The sequence below is a fragment of the Heterodontus francisci genome, chromosome 1, assembly GCF_036365525.1.
Source record: "Heterodontus francisci isolate sHetFra1 chromosome 1, sHetFra1.hap1, whole genome shotgun sequence".
NCBI classification, from domain to species: domain Eukaryota; kingdom Metazoa; phylum Chordata; class Chondrichthyes; order Heterodontiformes; family Heterodontidae; genus Heterodontus; species Heterodontus francisci.
The window spans coordinates 36,521,857-36,542,494 of record NC_090371.1 but is presented as its reverse complement, the minus strand read 5'-3'; the positions used below and the strand labels follow the sequence as shown (position 1 = coordinate 36,542,494).

General features: G+C 41.7%; 1 protein-coding gene across 1 annotated transcript in view; it reads left to right on the top strand.

Moving 5' to 3' along the window:
- Positions 1–20,638, top strand: part of LOC137368874 (E3 ubiquitin-protein ligase RMND5A) — a 60,317-nt gene that overhangs the window by 12,086 nt on the left and 27,593 nt on the right. Inside the window, exon 2 of the mRNA XM_068029102.1 lies at positions 17,786–17,928. Coding sequence (XP_067885203.1) covers positions 17,786–17,928 — 143 coding nt within the window. The remainder of the gene's footprint in view (positions 1–17,785; positions 17,929–20,638) is intronic.

The window sequence follows — 20,638 nt, the reverse complement described above, 5'->3', positions numbered from 1 at the left end:
TACAGCAGGTAATAAAGAAGGCTAATGGAATGCTATCCTTTATTACGAGAGGAGTTGAAAATAAAAGTAAGGATGTTGTGCTTCAGTTATACACTGCATTGGTGAGACCACATCTCGAATACTGTGTGCAGTTTTGGTCTCTTTATTTAAGGAAGGATGTGAATGCATTGGAGGAGGTTTACTAGATTGATACTTCGATTGAGTGGGTTGTCTTATGAAGAAAGGTAGGACAGACTGGGCTTGTATTCACGAGTTTAGAAGAGTGAAGGGAGACTTGATTGAAGTACGTAAGATCCTGAATGGTCTTGACAAGGTGGATGTGGAAAGGATGTTTCCTCTTGTGGGGAGTTCAGAACTAGGGGACACTGTTTTAAAATTAGGGGTTGCCCTTTTAGGACAGAGATGAGGAGAAATTTTTTGAGGGTTGTGCGACTTTGGAACTTTCTGCCTCAGAAGGTGGTGGAGGCGGGGTCATTGAATATTTTTAAGGTGGAGGTAGATTTTGCTTTTATTATTGTAGATAGATTCTTGTTAGGCAAGGGAATCAAAGGTTATCGGGGGTAGTTGGGAGTGTGGAATTCGAGACACAAACTGATCAGCCATGATCTTATTGAATGGCGGAGCAGGCTCAAGGGGCTGAATGGCCAACTTCTGCTTCTAATTCATATTTTCGTATGCTAACACATGACGTAATGTTGGTTGGATACATCCTGGGCAGGTTGCACCATGTTGGAAGTAACGGGCAAAGTCCATTGTTTCTGGCAGAGGAAGTGTTGCGTCCTTTTTGTTGACTTTTTTCTGTCAGTGCTTTCAGTGTTTGAGCCAACCCTGTAGTATAAAGAAGCACAATTGAAATTGTATGTAACTTCAGAAAGATGTAGACAACCCAATCAAATACTTATTTGATTGCATTCATACTATACTCTAGTAAGATGCAAGATTTGAGTAGTGTATAAACAGTAACAACACGTTATACATCATATTTAATTTTTTAAGCAGTGAGATCAGATGCTGTGCGCATTTTCTAAACTGTGCTTATATAACCTAGCAGTTAACATATCTTAAATCATAATTAAGGATTGTCCTTTGCACCTTGAGATTAGATTATATTTAAACTTGAGTTTTGACAATGAGTGTTATGATCTATTTGATCATTGGAAGCACCATAGTTGTCTACTGGGGTTTTAAAATATCAATTGGAAACTGGATCCTTGGTTGATTTTTTCTTTTTCCTTTCAACCCGACAGTACTGAGGCCAAGTGCTTAAATGAGGAGCCAAACTTGGGACCTTGCTGATTTGTATACTCACTGGATAAAAAAGCTACCAGGAAATTTCGGTGTATTTCTTGCATATATTGCACTGTACTTCTCATTCTCCTTAATATTCTTAAACTGACTTGTGGGGTGAAGTGCTTATATTTTTTCTCATAATTTCCTTCCCTTTTCTTAAAGATGTTTCTTGCTTAGCTGTGCTCTCATGAATGCGAGAAGTGTCCTCTGTCCCAGCAAGTATGATCGTTACTTAGATTTTCATGCAAGAGTACACTCTGAGTTGGTAGTATACTTGATCATGGAGGGCATTTCCATTATGTGTGATTCTGTCATCAACTCATGACCACATTGTGAGCTTTTCAACAAGGGTCACTGATTTCCCAACCCCTTCCATTCCCTGCCTGCCCAGCCCAGAGGCGCTTGAAGCTGATATCATCCAAGGTTTCTGCCTAATTGAGATCAGCATGCAGTACAGATTGGGTGTGAATCTAGGACCTATAGGAATTGATAGCTTATCCAAGTTTTTCTCTTCATGGGTTGCATAAGAGCATACCATGGAGCCTGAGGACCATCTAAAAAGTTTAAATCTGTGTTTCCTTTCATTTTGTATGTATCTCGAGCTGTAATTTCCAGTACTTTGTTGTTCCAATTTAGGATTTATCCACTAAGGAGTCAACAGTTCTAAAAGCAGTTTTTCCAAACCTTCTAGACCACAAACTTTAAATAAGAATATTTAAAGGAATAACAAGTGCAAATGGAATAGTCTCACTTGGGTTTTGAGGGTCACATTGCTATGGCTTAGGTCTCTAGGGCTATAGATTGGATACTCTGGCTTAGTATCATTGCTCACCAGAAGCTTGTGGGTGGAACTCCATATGGGCAGTCTGTTAAAATAGACATCCCTTTAATTGCGCACACTGAAGTGGGAGGTATCCCATGGTAAATGAACACCAGACAACATGATTCTATTAAATTAAAATATGAAATGGGATTCAAAATGCATTTAATTAAAAATGTGTGTTGATAGTGTAAAGAAATTTGTGAACAAAAAAGACTTTTTACAGAGCACCTTTCACGACCTTATGACACCCCGAACACTTCAAAACCAGTGAAACACTTTTGAAGTCTAGTCACTGTTGTAATGTAGGAAACTTGAAAGCCAATTTGTGCACAGAAAACAGTGAAATTGACCAGCTGATCAGTTTTTAGCGATCGTGATTGAGGGAGGACTGTCCTATTCTTTTCAATAGTTCATTGGATTTTTGCATTCACCTGAGAGGATGAATGGACCTTGGTTTTAATGTCACGTGAAAAACTTATGACTAATTTTTTGGGTGAAGAAATCGGTATATTTTTTCATGATGTATGATTCCAAAAACAGCCACAAAATGTCTCCTTCAATATGTTTAATCAATACAGTAGCTTTTTACTTTTGGGAGAAACAGTATGTTTCTGTCTGTTAGCATCTTTGGTAAATTCACTGCTACTATTCAAAGCAGTGTTCTGTTAGTTTCTACTCAGAAAGCCCTATCTTATTTCTTTTGTTATGCTGAGAGAACACTGCATGCTATACTGTTTACACCAAAGTACTACTTTACTGCATGCTGAACAGAATTAATTTGTGTGTTTTCACATATGTGAGAAATTGTAAACCTATTGCCATATCTATTCAGGTAATTGGTGATGTTGCTACACTTCACATGCTATTGAAGTGGCCACTGTGACTTTTTGTAAAGTGGCTGAAATACTTTTTATGTGAAAGTATAACCATGCTAATTGGATCAGAATTACAGATTCTTAATTGTTGTGGGGCTTATGAAACAAATCGTGTTTTGCAAAACTTAGTACAGTAACCAATAAATTTAGTACTTGCCATGGGGCGTGTTACATGATTTTATGGTTATTAAAGTGTCCTTTCTGTCCATTGGACTTACAGCTGCCTGAAGAATATTCAGGATCTGGGGTAGTCAAGTGGATGTAGAATGCCTGGGTTCGGGAGAGGAAAAATAAAAGTAACATTTAACTTTTGATCTCAGTCCAGTGAAATGTCAGGTGAAGATAGGATCGGGTTCAAAGGTGATACTTAACATGGTAAATAGACTGTGAAACTCACTGTCAAAGTTCACGTCTGGAGACTGAGCACTTGAATAAGGTAGTGCAGGATTTGCTAGTACCTCCAAAGCCACACCCCAGTACGTTAGCATTTTCAGAACAAGCAAATTACACAATTTGAAGGTAGAGGAAGGGGTGGGGAATAGAATATGCTCCAATTTCTTTTTTACTCCTTCATTCCTCCTCTCCTGAAGATGTTGACTCCTGCCAGACCATGGTTCCATGTGTACTGACCTCCCTGAGTAGCATTCTTTCTATGTGAATCCAGAGATTGAGTGGCAACTGATTAATTCCAAACCCGTGACCTCTTCCATCTGGAAGGACAAGGGAAGCAGATGCATGGGAAGACCATCATCTGCAAGTTTCCCTACAAGTCTCACAATATCCTGACTTGGAAATATATCGCCATTCCTTCACTCTTGCCAGATCGAAATCATGGAACTCCCTCCCTAACAGCACTGTGGGTGTACCTGCTGCGGTTCAAGAAGGCAGCTTGCCACCACCTTCTCGAGGGCAATTAGGGATGAGTAACAAATGCTGGTCTTGCCAGCGATGTCCACATCCCATGAAATGAATAATAAAACAAAAATTGGCCAGCAGAAAATAACTGGTTTTATCACCATTTATTGCTTGGATTGTTTTAAAATCACTCTGATCTAAAGTAGTAATAGCATAGGATGTGTTTTAATAACAATTGTCATGCAGGTCCCCACTTGCCGAGAATGAGACATTAATTACGCCACATAAACATTGATTTTTAAACTGTTACTGGAGTAAAGAAAGAACTAAAAAAACCCACTAGACTCTTGACTGGAAAGACAAGTGCATAGTAATGGACAGTACTTGGAAAGGACAAAGGGGTCACTCCCTGCTCCAATTTAATCCACAATGGACTTTTAGTTGCCAGACGTTGAAGGTGGAGAGGCCGGCATTCCAGGTTCACTGCTGAGATGGCCGAATATACAAATAGACATGGTCAGACCAGTTTAGTCACATGACTAACTGGCTATTGGAGTTTTTTTGAATTTGAACTTGCCACAGAGTTTTAAAAACTCAGAAAGCTGTTTGCTCCTGGACTGAAAAGACTCCTCTTCTGTCTGCTCTCATCTCACTCTCACCAGCTTCAGAAGCCATTGAAGGCACATGAACCCCGAAAGAGAACAGTCTCCTACAGTGAACAAGGTTTATGAAGAATACTGGGCCCCAACGAAAAGCAAGAATTACCTACAAGAAAGAACTACCTACAAAAGGACCACAGTGAGCTTGAAGCACAGTAACAAGAAACTCTTCTGATATTGTCTCAAACCTCTCTATTTTTTCTTCTCTTTTCTGTCTCTATTTGCATGTGCATATTGCGTATGCATGCTGGCAAAGGGCCGCGGTGTGTATCCGTAGGCGTTAACTGAATTAGAGTTTTAAATGTTAATAAATTTCACTTTACACCTTTAAACCCAAGAAGGCCTGTTTGTGCACATTTCTTTGCCTTATAATTAGAAAGCGGTGAACAAGGATTCACCAAGGGGGAGCTCAAAACGGTGTTTAAAATTAAACCCTGTTTGAATAAGACCAGGTGAAGGCTGAAAAAGACCCCTAGACCCCTTTTATTACCTGGTTGTAACACAATGTGCGCAATTAAAGTTGCTGCATTACAGCAGCTTCTAGTGATTGTAATTTCTAGAGCCTCAGAATGACAGTTTAACAGTTCCATCACACAAACCACCTATTTCCACCTTGAATATCATTTGTCTCAAATCTTGCCTCAGCTGATCCATCCCATTTGTTACATCTAGACTTGACTATTCCAATGCTGTTCTGGCTGGCCTCCCATTTTCCACCTTCCATAAACTTGAGTTTATCCGAAGTTTGGCTGCCCATATTCTAACTTGCACGAAGTCGAGTTCACCCATCAATCCTGTGCTCGCTGACCTTCATTGGGTCCTGGCCCGGCAATGCCTCATTTAAAAAATTCTCATCCTTGTTTTCAAATCCCTCCATGGCCTCTCCCTCCCTATCTCTCTAACCTCCTCCAGCCCTACAACCCTGCTGGCCAGGCTCATTACCCTGAGAAGGTAAAGTTAGGGCTCCTTTAACTGCTGCAGTCTTTTTAGTGGTGCTGCTCCATAGAAGCATAGAAAAAGTACAGCACAGAAGAAAGCCATTCAGTCCATCGTGTCAGCGCCAGCTGAAAAAACTAGCCGCCCAAACTAATCCTACCTTCCAGCACCTGGTCCATAGTCCTGCAGGTTACAGCACTTCAGGTACATGTCCAGGTACCTTTTAAAAAAATTTAGGGTTTCTGCCTCCACCAATATTCCTGGTAGCAAATTCCAGACACCCACCACCCTCTGGGTAAAAACGTTTCTCCTCGTGTCCCCTCCAATCCTTCTACCAATCACCTTAAATCTGTGTCCTCTGGTAATTGACCTGCCCACTAGGGGAAACAGGTCCTTCCTGTCTACTGTATCTAGGCCCCTCATAATTTTGTACACCTCAATCAAGTCACCCCTCAACCTTCTCTGTTCTGGGGAAAACAATCCTAGTCTATCCAATCTTTCCTCGTAGCTGCAACCTTCAAGCCCTGGCAACATTCTTGTAAATCTCCTCTGTACTCTCTCCAGAACAATTATGTCCTTTCTGTAATGTCGTGACCAGAACTGTACACAAAATTCCAGCTGTGGCTTAACCAGCGTTTTATACAGTTCCAGCATCACATCCCTGCTTTTGTACTCTATACCTCGGCCAATAAAGGAAAGCAATCCATATGGCGCCTTCACCACTCCATCCACATGTCCTGCCACCTTCAGGGACCTGTGGACATGCACTCCAAGGTGTCTCACTTCTTCTACCCTTCTCAATATCCTCCCGTTTATTGTGTATTCCCTCGCTTTATTTGCCCTCCCCAAATGCAATACCTCGCGCTTCTCTGGATTGAATTCCATTTGCCACTTTTCCGCCCACTCAGCCAAACCATTGATATCATTCTGGAGTCCACAGCTTTCCTCCTCCCTATTAACTACATGGCCAAAATTTGTGTCATCAGCAAATTTTCCAATCATGCCTCCCACATTTAAGTCCAAATCATTAATATATACCACAAACAGCAAGGGACCTAACACTAAGGCCTGTGGAATGCCACTGGAAACAGCTTTCCATTCGTAAAACCCGTCAACTACTACTCTTTGTTTCCTCTCCCTGAACCATTTCTGGATCCAACCTGCCACCTTCCCCTGTATCCCATGGGCTTTCATTTTACTGACCAGTCTGCCATGTGGGACCTTGTCAAATGCCTTCTGGGAATTTCAGGAATTTGACCTTGTGACTATGAAGGATTGGTGATTATGTATCCAAAGTAGGATGGTGTGCCTTGTCATAAACAAATTGATAAGGAAACACTGTGGGCCGAATATAGTGCCCTTTGAAAAATTTAAGGGGTTGGGACCATTTCTGGGTCCTGATCCTGCTGGAGTCAGAGGTGCACTAACAGTTGGAATCTTGCAAAAGAGGGCCAATTAACAGGCTGCCTCTATGTTTGCTGTCCAATTAAGGACAGTGGGTGGGTTCCAAGGTGTGGATCCCAATCAGAGGGCCCGCAGCACAGGTCAGCTGGCAGCCTGACTACAAGACGTGGGTGCTGCTGAGACAGGTGGGGGACCACGAGGGTGCCTCAAAACGGAGGCGCTGTCTGAAGTGTAATGAAAATTTTAAAATAAAGAATGCCCACAGCTTTCAGGGCCGTCATTGTGGAGGGCAACCCCTTCGCAGGATTGCTTGAGGCCGCGGCTGTGGATCCGTGATTGGGTGTTTGAGAGGAGGCTCCAGTAGACTCTGGCCTGCCACCAGGAGGCCACTCCAGATAGCTGCTGGGTTCCGGCCTTTGCGGGGAGCCTGTCCAACATCTGGAAGATGCTGGCGGGTTCTGGAATTGGCAACCATGTGGGGCCTTAATTGGCAGCCCACTTCCAGCAAGATCGAACTGAGGCTGGGACGCTCGGGGAGCCAACCGATGCGCAGCTTTCAAAAATTTCCTGCCTCCAAAGCCGCTTCTGCTGGCCTGATGAGATTCCGCCCTGTGTTGCCCTAGTGTCGTCAGACATAAACAAAATTGCCTGTTTTTAAAGGGGCGCAACTAATAAAAAAACTAAACCACAGAATAAAAGAAACTTGTAAAAATAAATAAATACTATCACCCATTTCAGCTTTGCAGTCCAGTCCCTGCAGTACTCATCGGGTGAGATCAGTTGCTGACCACTTTCGTGCTATCACCAAGACCCCCCTCCTATTATTACCTCTAATAGTGCCCATCTCTGTCCCTGCCTTAGCTATCTGCTGCTGAAACCCTCATTCAGGCCTTTGTTACCTCTAGATTTGACTGTTTCAAAGCTGGCCAACTGGCCAGCCTCCCATGTTCTACCCTCTCTAAACTTGAGGTCATCCAAGGCTCTGCTGCCCTTGGCCTTATTTGCAACAATTCCTGTCCACCACTGTGGTCGCTGATCGACATTGATACCAGAACTTCTAAATTGGAAGAGCGCTAACTTCAGTGGGATGGTAAAATGGAATCAAAGATTGACAGGAAGAACTGTAACAGAACAATGGGTGATCTTTAAGGAGGAGATGTTTCAGGTACACAGGCTAGGTACATTCCAACAAGGGCGATGGGTAAGGGAACCAAAGTCAGGGCTCCTTGGATGATGAGGGAGATAGAGAATATGATGAAACAAACAAAAGTATATGATGCATGTCAGATGAATTCTTCAAGTGACAACCAGGCTAAATACAATAAGTTCAGAGGGGAGGTGAAGTGCAAAATAAGACTGGCAAAGAGAACATGAGAATAAAATGGCAGTCAACATAAAAGGGAACCCGAGAATCTTCTACCGGCATGTAAGTAATAATTGGGTAGTGGTAGGTGGAGTGGGGCCTATTAGAGACAAAGAGGGTGATTTTTACTTAGTCATAGGGCAAGGCAGGAATACGTGATGCGCACTTTGTTTCGGTGTTTACTAAGGAAGAGGATGGTGACAAAATATCGGTAGAAGCAGAGATGGTAGAGGTAATGGATGGGGTGAAAATTGATAGGCAGGATGTTGTAGAAAGGCTGGCTGTACATAGGGTGGTTAAGTCGCCTGGTCTGGATGGCTTGCATCCCAGGTTGCACAAGGAAATGGGGATGGAAATAGCAAAAGGGTGTGCCTTGATCTTCCAATTTTCCTTAGATATGGGGGAAGTGCCAGAGGATTGGAGAGTGACAAATGTGGTACCTTTATTCAAGAAAGGGTGTAGGGACAGTCCTGGCAACTACAGGCCAGTCAGTTTGACATCTGTGGTGGGTAAGCTTTTAAAAACAATAACCGGGGGAAAAAACTCAACAAGCATTTGGAGTGGTTTGAGTTAATTAAGGAGAGCTAGCACAGATTTGTAAGAGGTAGATCATGCTCGACTAATCTAATTGAAATTTTTGGTGAAGTAATAATGAAGGTTGATGAAGGGAAAGCAGTGGATGTTGTCTATATGGATTTTAAGAAAGCGTTTGACAAAGTACCACAAAAGGATGGTTAACAGAATTGAGGCTCGTGAGGTCAGAATCAGCTTGGATTAAAAAATTAGCTAGCGAGTCATGGAAAATGGTTGGTTGTTTTTCAGGCTGAAGGATGATGGACAGTGGTGTTTCCAAGGTTTAGTGCTAGGCTCAATGCTTTTTTTGATATATATAAATGACTTGGATTTTGGAATACAGAATTAATTTCAAAAGTTGCTGCTGATGCCAAACTTGGAGGTGTGACAGACAGTGAGGAGGGTACCAATCAACTGCAACAGGACATAGACTAGCAGAATGGGCAGACAAGTGGCAAATGGCATTTCATACAGAGAAGTGTAAGGTGATGCATTTTGGCAGAAGCGATTGCGAGAGGCAGTATTAGATTAAATGACACAGTTCTGACGAGTGTATAGGCACACAAGAACCTGGGAGTTCATATGCATAGATCTTTGAAGGTGGCAGGACATATTGAGAGAGGGGTTAGCAAAGTATATGGGATCACAGGCCTCATAAATAGGTATTGAGTACAAAAGTGGGGAAGTTATGCTGAACCTTTATAAAGCTCTGGTTAGGCCACAACTAGAGTATTGCATCTAGTTCTGGTCACCACAGTTTAGGAAGGATGTGAGGGTCCTCGAAGGGGTGCAGAGGAGGCTTACCAGAATGGTTCCAGGGATGAGTGATATCAGTTACAAGGAGAAGCTGGAGTTGTTCTCCGTGGAGCAAAGGAGATTGAGCGGAGATTTAATAGAAGTGTACAAGATTATCACAGGCTTCGATAAGTTAGACAAGGAAAACTATTCTCATTAACTAATGGTACAAGGACTAGGAGACAGATTGAAGGTTTTGGGCGAGACATGCAGGGGGAATGGTTCCGCAGTTGGTAATGACCTGTAACTCGCACCTCACCCCACAAGGGTGGTGGAAGCAGACAAAATCAATGATTTCAAAAGGAAATTGAATGGCCGCTAGAAGTAGATTATGTCAGGTTTAGAAAAAGTAGACAAAAAACAGCTGTTCCCATTAGCTGATGGTACAAGGACTAGGGGCCGCAGATTAAAGGTAAAGATATGTAGGTGGGATGTGGGGAAGAACTTGTTTTACGCAGCGAGTGGTATTGACCTAGAACTCACTACCTATGCTGGTGGTGGAAGTGGAGACCATGATTTCAAAAGGAAACTTGATGGGCAGTTGAGGGAAATAATTTTGCAAGGCTACGGGAATAGATTGGGGGAATGGTACTGATTGATTGGATTGCTCTACGGAGAGCTGGCATGGACTCGATGGGCCGAATGGCCGCCTTTTGTGTCGTAATAACTGTGGCTCCTGGTTAAGCAACATCTCAATTTTTAGAATTCTTGGCTCATGTGGATATAGCATGAAAAGTTTGGTGAATAATTCCTAGTGAGAGTGCTGAGGCAGAGAGAAATGTTGGCCACTTAGTGTTTTTCCAGGTATCAGAGGTCCTTCAAGGAATGAATGAAGACGGTACTGCCTTATGCAGAATGAGACTGATATTAATTCTACATTGGTGTGTGTGCTAGTTGTGGCATTTTGAGTGAAAAATGGTTGGGACTGATATTTCTACATAAAGCAAATCCTACAGCTGTTGCGGTAATAGTTAACATCAGTTTAGATAAAAGAGAGCTGACAAATGTATGCTATAATAGAACAAAGTTCAAGTTGTTTGTTTGTAAACAACTCATCCAAACCACAGACGATACCAATTGTATAGAAATAATACTGAGGTTGAGATTGTTGAGACATAGTACCTAACTTAAAAGAATGCTAGGTGTTGATGCAGGGTGCCCAGTGATGCTGATTTAGTATGGAAACTGATTATATGGTACTACATAATATAGTCAGACGAATTGGATAGCTGACATAAACAGCAGAATCAGAAGTCAGGAAATATGGGATAATGCATCTTCAAATTTTTTTGGTATAGCCGTGCAAATTTCCTTGATGTCTTTGACAGTTTTCTGAGTTGGAAATTCAGACTTGAAAAATTCAACCTTTTTACACAATTCCTCAATACCGTAGTTAGACTGAAATTGCAGTTTGATAAATAAGGCATGAATCTTCTGCGACTCCACTTGAGATGGTTAAACATCTGTTGAATATAGACCAACCAAGACAGATTTATCACCTTGTCAAAACTATATAAAAATGATTTCCCCATGTGTGGCCTAATACAAAACTCATCAGTTTAATCAAACTTGTTTCAACAAAATGGGGTATTGTAGCATTAAGAGATTTTAGAATATTGTTTTCAAAACCTGTTATTTCTAATGTGTGGGTAAGAATGGTATTAAGAAAATATCCCTGCTGCTTTCCCATTTACTTAAATCTAGTTTATTAATAAACTGTTCTTGTGGTAAAGTTACATGATTTGGACTCCCCCACCCCCGCTATTGCTGCAATGCAACATTTTGTGTCAGAGGCTATCATTGCCACTCACTGATTTAAGCAATAACTGGTCTAAGAGTATGGAGTTCTTCGTGGTTTTCCTTTTCGTCTGTTTTCTAGGGCTCATATTGATTCTCTAGCCCAATGACAAACCAAATGCAACTAGTATTGGATGAGGGAACCTGCTGTGGTTCAGGAGCATCATTGCTAACATTAAGTGAACAGTAATTGGTGGCTCCACTTGGTGGAAGACTGAACAAAGGCATTCTGCTCCTGAGGATAAATTGAGTATTTGGCATCTAAGATAGCACTCTGTTACCAATTCTCAGGTCAACTTTAGTTGCCGACAATGTGATACCCCAATGTAAAAAATGTACAGATGATCCTAGAATTAACCTCTAAAAATGAAGAAGAATGGCCTACTGCAATTTATATCTGCAAGTTTCCACATACTGTTATGAGTTACAATCTCCACCTGCGGAGAAAATCAGTTGCTATAGGCTAGTGGGAGAATGCTGACTTGTCTGCTATTCTAGACTGGTGTATCATGCATGCCTTCCTGTTGGAGAAACTATATAAAATGCTGTTTAAAAAACATAATTTCAGTAAAGGAAATAAATTGTGATGTTTCGTTCAGCCTTGATGTACTATTGTCATAAGTATTAAGACTATTAAGTTGTAATGAGGATAATCCATTCTAAGTGATGTATTTATGTAGCCATTTGTGTGAGAGGCAATTCTTTGCAATGAAGGGATCTACAAGTGAGTCAAGTCCCCAATGTTCTCCAAATCCTCTCTAACCCATTATGTTTTTCCCTTTCTATGTGTGGAAATCTACAGAATTAGATTCGGATACCAGGAAAGTTGCAAAGTACCACCTGACTTTCCTTCTTTCTAACTCAATGTGTAAGAGTTATAGGAAGAACATAAGTTGCTGATAATTGGATATGTTTCTGGAAAGTGCAACATTTGAGATTATGTTTAGTTGGTAGAACTGTTACATTTGAGTCAGAAGATTGTAGTCCAGTCTGGGACTTGTGTGGATGATCTAAGATTACATTTCAATGCAGTACTGAGGGAGTTCTGTATTGTCAAAAGTGCTGTGCTGCAAATGAATTGTTAAACAGAGTCTGTTCTGTTTCAGATGGACATGGCCGTTTTGAACCCTGGCGCAGTGGTTAGCACCGCAGCCTCACGGCTCCAGCGACCCGGGTTCAATTCTGGGTACTGTCTGTGTGGAGTTTGCAAATTCTCCCTGTGTCTGCGTGGGTTTCCTCCGGGTGCTCCGGTTTCCTCCCACATGCCAAAGACTTGCAGGTTGATAGGTAAATTGGCCATTATAAATTGCCCCTAGTGTAGGTAGGTGGTAGGGAAATATAGGGACAGGTGGGGATGTGGTAGGAATATGGGATTAGTGTAGGATTAGTATAAATGGGTGGTTGATGGTCGGCACAGACCCGGTGGGCCGAAGGGCCTGTTTCAGTGCTGTATCTCTAAACTAAACTCTAGCGAACATTCCTCCCTCATCTCATTGCTATTTTGGGATCTTGCTATGCACTAAATGGTCATTGGGTTTACCTATCCAAGATAATTATATGTTTTTTATTCGTTCATGGGATGTGGGCATCGCTGGCTAGGCCAGCATTTATTGCCCATCCTAATTCCCTTGAGAAGGTGGTGGTGAGCTGCCTTCTTGAACCGCTACAGTCCATGTCGGGTAGGTACATCCACAATGCTGTTCGGGAGGTAGTTCCAGGATTTTGACCCAGGGACAGTGAAGGAATGGCGGTATGGTTCCAAGTCAGGATGGTGTGTGACTTGGAGGGGGACTTGCAGGTGGTGGTGTTCCCATGCATCTGCTGCCCTTGTCCTTCTAGTTGGTAGAGGTCGCGGGTTTGGAAGGTGCTGTCAAACGAGCCTTGGTGCATTGCTGCAGTGCATCTTTTAGATGGTACACATTGCTACCATTGTGCGTCCGTGGTGGAGGGAGTGAATGTTTGTGAATGGTGTGCCAATCAGGCGGGCTGCTTTGTCCTGGATGGTGTCGAGCTTCCTGAGTGTTATTGGAGCTGCACCCATCCAGGCAAGTGGAGAGTATTCCATCACACTCCTGACTTGTGCCTTATAGATGGCGGACAAGCTTTGGGGAGACGGGAGGTAAGTTACTTGCTGCAGGATTCCTAGCCTCTGACCTGCTCTTGTAGCCACGGTATTTATATAGCTACTCCAGTTCAGTTTCTGGTCAGTGGTAACCCCTGGAATGTTGATAGTGGGGGATTCAACGATCGTAATGCCATTGAATGTCAAGGGAAGATGGTTAAATTCTCTTTTGTTGGAGATGATCATTGCCTGGCACTTGTGTGGCGCAGATGTTACTTGCCACTTACATTCCTACGTGGACTACTTCAGTATCTGAGGAGTTGCGAATGGAGCTGAACATTGTGCAGTCATCAGCAAACATCCCCACTTCTGGCGTTATGATTGAAGGAAGGTCACAGATGAAGCAGCAGAAGATGGTTGGCCCTAGAATACTACCCTGAGGAACTCCTGCAGGGACTGCTGTCACGTGGTTCCATTCTTATCTATCCAATCATAGCTAGAGACCTGCTTGCAATGGCTTCTCGTCCCACTCCCACACCATTACCTCTGGTAGCCCCCTCCTATTTCCCATCTACATGCTGCCCCTCAGCGACATCATCTGAAAGCACAGCGTTAATTTTCATATGTATGCTGACGACATTCAGCCTTCTCTCGATTTCTCCACTATTGCTAAATTATCAGACTACTTATCTGACAAATGGTATTGGGTGAGCAGAAATTTCCTCCAATTAAACATTGGGAAGACCTGAAGCCATTGTTTTCAGTCCTGCTCCAAACTCCATTCCCTAGCTACTAACTCCATCCCTCTCCCTGGCAACAGTCTGAGATTAAGCCAGTCTGTTCGCAACCTTGGTGTCACATTTGACCCCGAGAATTTCCAACCTCATTCGTGCCATCACTAAGACCTTCTGTTTTAACCTCTAACATCGCCCTACTTTGCCCTGTCACAGCTCATCTACTGCTGAAACCCTCATTCATGCCTTCATTACCTCTAGACTTGACTATTCCAATGCAGTCCTGGCTGGTCTCCCATATTCTACTCTCTGTAAACTTGAGGTCATCCAAAACTCTCCTGCCCGTGTCTTAACTCATACCAAGTCCTGTTCCCCTATCACCCCTGTGCCCTTTGGCCTTCATTGGCTCCCGGTCCAGCCATGTCTTGATTTAAAAATTCTCATCCTTGTTTTCGAATCCTTCCATGACCTCGTCCCTTACTATCTCTGTAATTTCCTCCACCCTCATGACTCTCCAAGATATCTGCGCTCCTCCAATTCTGGCCTGTTGTGTATCCCTGATTTTAATCGCTTCGCCATTAGTAGCTGTGCCTTCAGTTATCTAGGTCCTAAGCTCTAGAATACCCTTCCTATGCCTCTCCACCTTGCTTTCCTGCTTTAAGATGCTCCTTAAAACCTACCTTTTTGACCAAGCTTTTGGTCATCTGAGCTAATATCTTTTTTTGTGGTTTGGTGTCATATTTTGTTTTACAGTGCTCCTGTGAAGCGCCTTGGGATGCTTAAAGGTGCTATGTAAATGTAAGTTGTTGTCTAATGACCCTTTCTTATCCCTATCAATTCATGGCTATAAAAATAAATATTTGATTGAATTAAAACGACTAATGCAGAGTTATGGTATTATAATGGGTAGATTGGAGAGGTTTTTTCCATGTCCTTTCAATTCCAATGTTGTCTTCACTTTTTATGCTTTCATGATATTCTTCTATCTACTACACTAAACTTGCCTGTTGTTAACTTGAAAAATAAAACAAAGAAGAATGACTATCTGTAGTCGATAAAGACCCGAGAACTTGTTGATTGAATTACTGCCATGTAACTTGCTGCTAATTTTAACTCTGCTCTCTATAGGAGATTTTTATTCTTGTTTGCCAAAGCTGTTTGTTTTTATAGTGGACTGTCGCCCCAGGTTAAGCCAGATGGCTTATTTAAAAATTGAGGCATGTTGTGTAATTTATAGAATTGCAGTTGCAGCTATACCATCATGTGCTGCCACACTATTCCATTATGTTAACCAATGTCATCCCTAGGTATGTTTAATATATTGGCACCAATATGTTACAGGAAATATTGTACTAAGGCCAATATATTAATTCATCCCATAATATTGGTCTCCCATGGTGTTCTCTTCCAGATAGAAAAGTTTTAAAGAACAAAATTTACAGTTGGACTGCTGAGGTGTTTTTCACAGTTCAAGTAGAGCACAAAAAATCCCCTCAGCAGTAACCTTTACTGTAATATAAGTAATAAGATTGTATAATGGTAAATATAAATTGCTATCCTCACCTGTGTATGTGTTCTTGCAAATGCAATTTGCCCACTATATGTGATGGGCAGTCTCACCTGACAGCCAAGATCTTGGAGGTGGTTGGCAGTGCATGGTGGAATTGTGCTATTTTCACGATCTTCACCAGCTTTTCTGATAAACTCTACTGTTTAAAATAATCTTCAAAGCATATTTGGTAGTACAGACCTGCAATGCTTGATCTCTTGTATCATTTCATCCAAAATCCAATACACTGAAAACCTCTTATCCAAAACAATGCAATTCAAAAGGAAGGTTTAATTTACATGGCAAAAACCTAATCATTTGAATGCAGGAAAATGGCAAAACAACTGCTATGAGGAAAACAATTCAACTTGCGCATGCGCTATAGCTGAAACATCAGTGAATTAATTGGTTTTAATTAGGGGTTAAAATGCTTTCATGCTGTTAAAACATATGTTTTCAATTTAGAAGCTGCTTAATTTCAGTTTTTTTTTAAGAGATACAGCACTGAAACAGGCCCTTCGGCCCACCGAGTCTGTGCCGACCATCAACCACCCATTTATACTAATCCTACACTAATCCCATATTCCTACCACATCCCCACCTGTCCCTATATTTCCCTAACACCTACCTATACTAGGGGCAATTTATAATGGCCAATTTACCTATCAACCTGCAAGTCTTTGGCATGTGGGAGGAAACCGGAGCACCCGGAGGAAACCCACGCAGACACAGGGAGAACTTGCAAACTCCACACAGACAGTACCCAGAATTGAACCCGGGTCGCTGGAGCTGTGAGGCTGCGGTGCTCACCACTGCGCCACTGTGCTGCACTGTTCCGAAGTAAACATGTAGCTGAGGGAAATGTTGGCAGAGGTCTGGATAACTTTCAAAACCTGGGTGACTTATTACAGCTGATGGCCTGTAGACACTCGTTCACTGGATAAGAGTTCTCTCATTTATAGGCTATTTTGTTAAATTGCATTCAGTGCACATTATTGAGGTGTTAGTTACTATGTTTGTTCTTGCGTTCAGCACACCTTAATGAGTTGCAAGCTAATGAGTTAATATAATTTCTGCCCAAAAGAAATGGAGCACTTGAGACAGTATCACCAGCAACTTTGAAATTGACTTCAATGCAAATGGTTAATAGTTTTCGTTTTTTGGCTGATATAAATATTACAGTTTTAAGTGAGGACTGTACCACATTTGTTGGATATACTGTTGCATTTACATGTCCATTGAGAGTCCTGGATTATGATAGGACAGTCAAGCAGAGGGAAGATGCTTCTGCCTTACAGCTGAGACTTGAAGGATGAAAACTCACGTGGCGTGGGGAAGAGAATCTCTGTCTATGAATTGCAAAAGTTTTTCTTTACATTTTCTATTTACCAAGGAAAGAAATTGAAGAGCAACTGAGTCTATAACAACTCCCATCAGGGTGAATTTTGATTTCTTTTTCTGCATTATTTAGACACCAAAATCAAAAGTAAAGCAAATTTTTTTTAAAAAGCATAATAAAAAGAATGTTCTTTAATTTCCATATATTTCTCTTGCTGTGATCAAAACAAGACCTGGAAGCATCCAGGGCTTGGGCTGATAAGTGGCAAGCAAAATTCACACCACACAGGTCCAGTAAATAACGATCTCCAACAAGAGAGAGTCTAACTATCTCATTTTGACATTCAGTGGCGTTACCATCGTCGAATCCTCTGCCATCATGTATCCTGGGGAGGTCACCATTGAAACAGTAGCTTAACTGGACCAGCCTCCTGTAAGAACAAGGCAGAGACTGGCCATTCTACAGTGCTGACACCCACATCCTGAGAATGAATTTTATAAAATTTAACTGAAGAGGGTGCATATAGGAGACTGTTAGTTTGGATATGATTAAGCTTCTAACTTACTGTAAGTTGCACCATGAATAACTGAGTTGGCAGAAGTTGTCGGAGGACAAACTATCATGCTGCGTGTTTTATGAGCAGTACTAAGTTGCAAATGTAGGAATAATGGCTGAACTGACCATGTTGTAAAGATTAAAATTCATGTTTTTTTCTTTTTATATGGCATTAGGACAAGATGTTGAGTTGTCAGGGACCTTGTCGCTTGTTCTGTCTCAATGTTGCAAAAGAATAAAGGACACAGTTCAAAAACTGGCTTCCGATCACAAGGACATTCACTGCAGTGTTTCACGAGTAGGTAAAGCCATTGACCGGGTAAGTTCATGCCAGTTTTGACTGCTACTGTCCACAATTTTGTTCCTATAGGTTTGAGTTGTTGGTCCAGCAGTAAAATTGTACATGTGATTTCTTTGATATATTTTGATCCTACCATTCTAGATGACACTAGGAGTTAGAACACACCAATCCGTTTATCAGATGCAGTTTCTTCAGTCTCTGAGCTTGTCTCCTGAGGAACTTCCACCGTAACCTTGTTTTCCTTGTTATTTCCTTCCCTGCCTTCAGAAGCTTCCATAAGATCCTTTTATCAACTATTCCTTCACCTCCAACTGCTTTGTTCTTCCTCCCCCGCCCCCTCCCCTTCCCTAGCTCGATGCCTTTCCTTTGTCCATAATCCTGTATTTTTGCTTAAACTGAATGGTACTATCTGGGCAAAATACTGCAGATGCTGGAAATCTGAAATAAAAACAGAAAATGCCGGAAATACTCCAGTCAGGCAGCATCTGTGGAGAGAGAAACAGAGTTAATTTTTCAAGTCAATGAAGTTGGTTCTGAAACATCAGCCTGCAACGTTAACTCTGTTTCTCTCTCCACGACTGCTGCCTGACCTGTTGAGTATTTCCAGGATTTCCGGTTTTTATTTTTTATTTTTTAAATTTATTTTATTTATTTTAGAGATACAGCACTGAAACAGGCCCTTCGGCCCACTGAGTCTGTGCCGACCAACAATCACCCATTTATACTAACCCTACAGTAATCCCATATTTCCTACCACCTACTTACACTAGGGGCAATTTACAATGGCCAATTTACCTATCACCTGCAAGTCTTTGGCTGTGGGAGGAAACCGGAGCACCCGGCGGAAACCCATGTGGTCACAGGGAGAACTTGCAAACTCCACACAGGCAGTACCTAGAATCGAACCCGGGTCCCTGGAGCTCTGAGGCTGCGGTGCTAACCACTGTGCTGCCCAAAACTTGTGGGTCACTGAGAGCAGGGTATTTGGTATTTTATATTTGGTATGGTCTGGAATTGGGTTTGTGCAAGCTGCTGAATCTTTGTCCGAAGGAACCAAATTACTATCAGCAGAGGTGTAATTATTATTTTTGCTGTTCTTTCTAGATTACTTTTGGTATTCTTGGCTAACTGAAAAGATTCTTTCCTGTAAATCAAGTCTTTCTTAGCTCAGTCTTTTTATTTTGTCTGATCAGATTCTCCCTTTCCCTCTGAACTTGTCTAAGGATCCTTCTATCTCCTCTTGTCTTTTAAAATATACTGGCTGAGTTTCTGGCCCCTGAACCTCTCATGCTAGATCAAATAGGATATAATTGCATTAGAAGCAGTTCAGGGAAGGTTTACTTGACTGATTCCTGTGATGAGGGGGTTATCTTAGGAAAGGTTGGACAGGTTGGGCCCATATCCATTGGCGTTTAGTAAAATGAGACATGATCTTGTTGAAACATGTAAGATCCTGAGGAGACTTGACAGGGTGGATGCTGAAAGGATGTTTCCCCTATGGGAGAGACTAGAACTAGGGGACACAGTTTAACAATTGGGCATCTCCCATTTAATACAGAGATAAGGAGAATTTTTTTCTGAGGGTTGTTAGTCTGTGGAACTCTCTTCCCCAGAGAGCAATGGAGGCAGGGTCATTGAGTATTATTAAGGCTGAGTTAGATAGATCCTTGATTGACAAGGGAGTCAAAGGTTATAGCAGATAGATAGGAAAGTAGAGTTGAGGTTACAATCATAGAGCTATGATCTTATCAAATGGTGAAACAGGCTTGAGGGGCCGAATATGGCCTACGTCTGCTCCTAATTCGTATGTATGTAGGACCCGTATCTCTTTTTCTATTTATTTAAATAGAAAATTATAAGAATTGGTTTTACAAGAAAATAGAGAGTGAAAGACAGGAGAAAAAGATTAAAAGAAAAAAGCAGAGAAAATTACAAAGTAAAAAGTACAATGAGAGAAGAATGCTGAAAGTGAGAGATGTATTGGCATACATACAGAAATGACAGTAAAAACCTAGGGACAACAGAGAGAGAGAGATGCAGAAAAATTCATGAGTGGTTGACAGAGACGCAGTTATATGGAGAGGCATAAATATTATTTTCCATGAGCAGTACCACAGGATATCAACGAGTGTAATTTAAAAACCCTTATCCTCAATCCTACATGTAACTGTTATGATTCCGTGTTTGCTTTCAAACTGTTCATCAACCTTCAAGGAAGCTTGGAATTAACCGTTTTAGGTAGGAACTACATGAAAATTTTCTCCAATGAAATTAATAGGAAGATAGGAGCAGGAGTAGGCCATTCAGCCCCTCGAGCCTGTCCTGCCATTCATTGAGATCATGGCTGATCCACGGCCTAACTCCATATACATAACTTTGGCCCATATCTCTTAATATCTTTTCTTAACAAAAATCTGTCTATCGCAGGTTTAAAATTAACAACTGTTCGAGCTTCAACTGCTGTTTGTGGGAGAGAGTTCCAAACCTCTACCACCCTTTGCGTGAAGACGTGCTTCCTAACATCTCTCCTGAATGGTCTGCTCCTAATTTTTAGACTATGCCCCCTAGTTTTAGAATCTCCAACCAGTGGAAATAGTTTATCTTTATCTAGCCTGTCTGTTCCTGTTAATATCTTGAAGACTTCGATCAGATCACCCCTTAACCTTCTAAATTCTAGTGAAAAAAGGCCTAATTTGTGTAATCTCTCCTCGTAACTTAACCCCTGTAG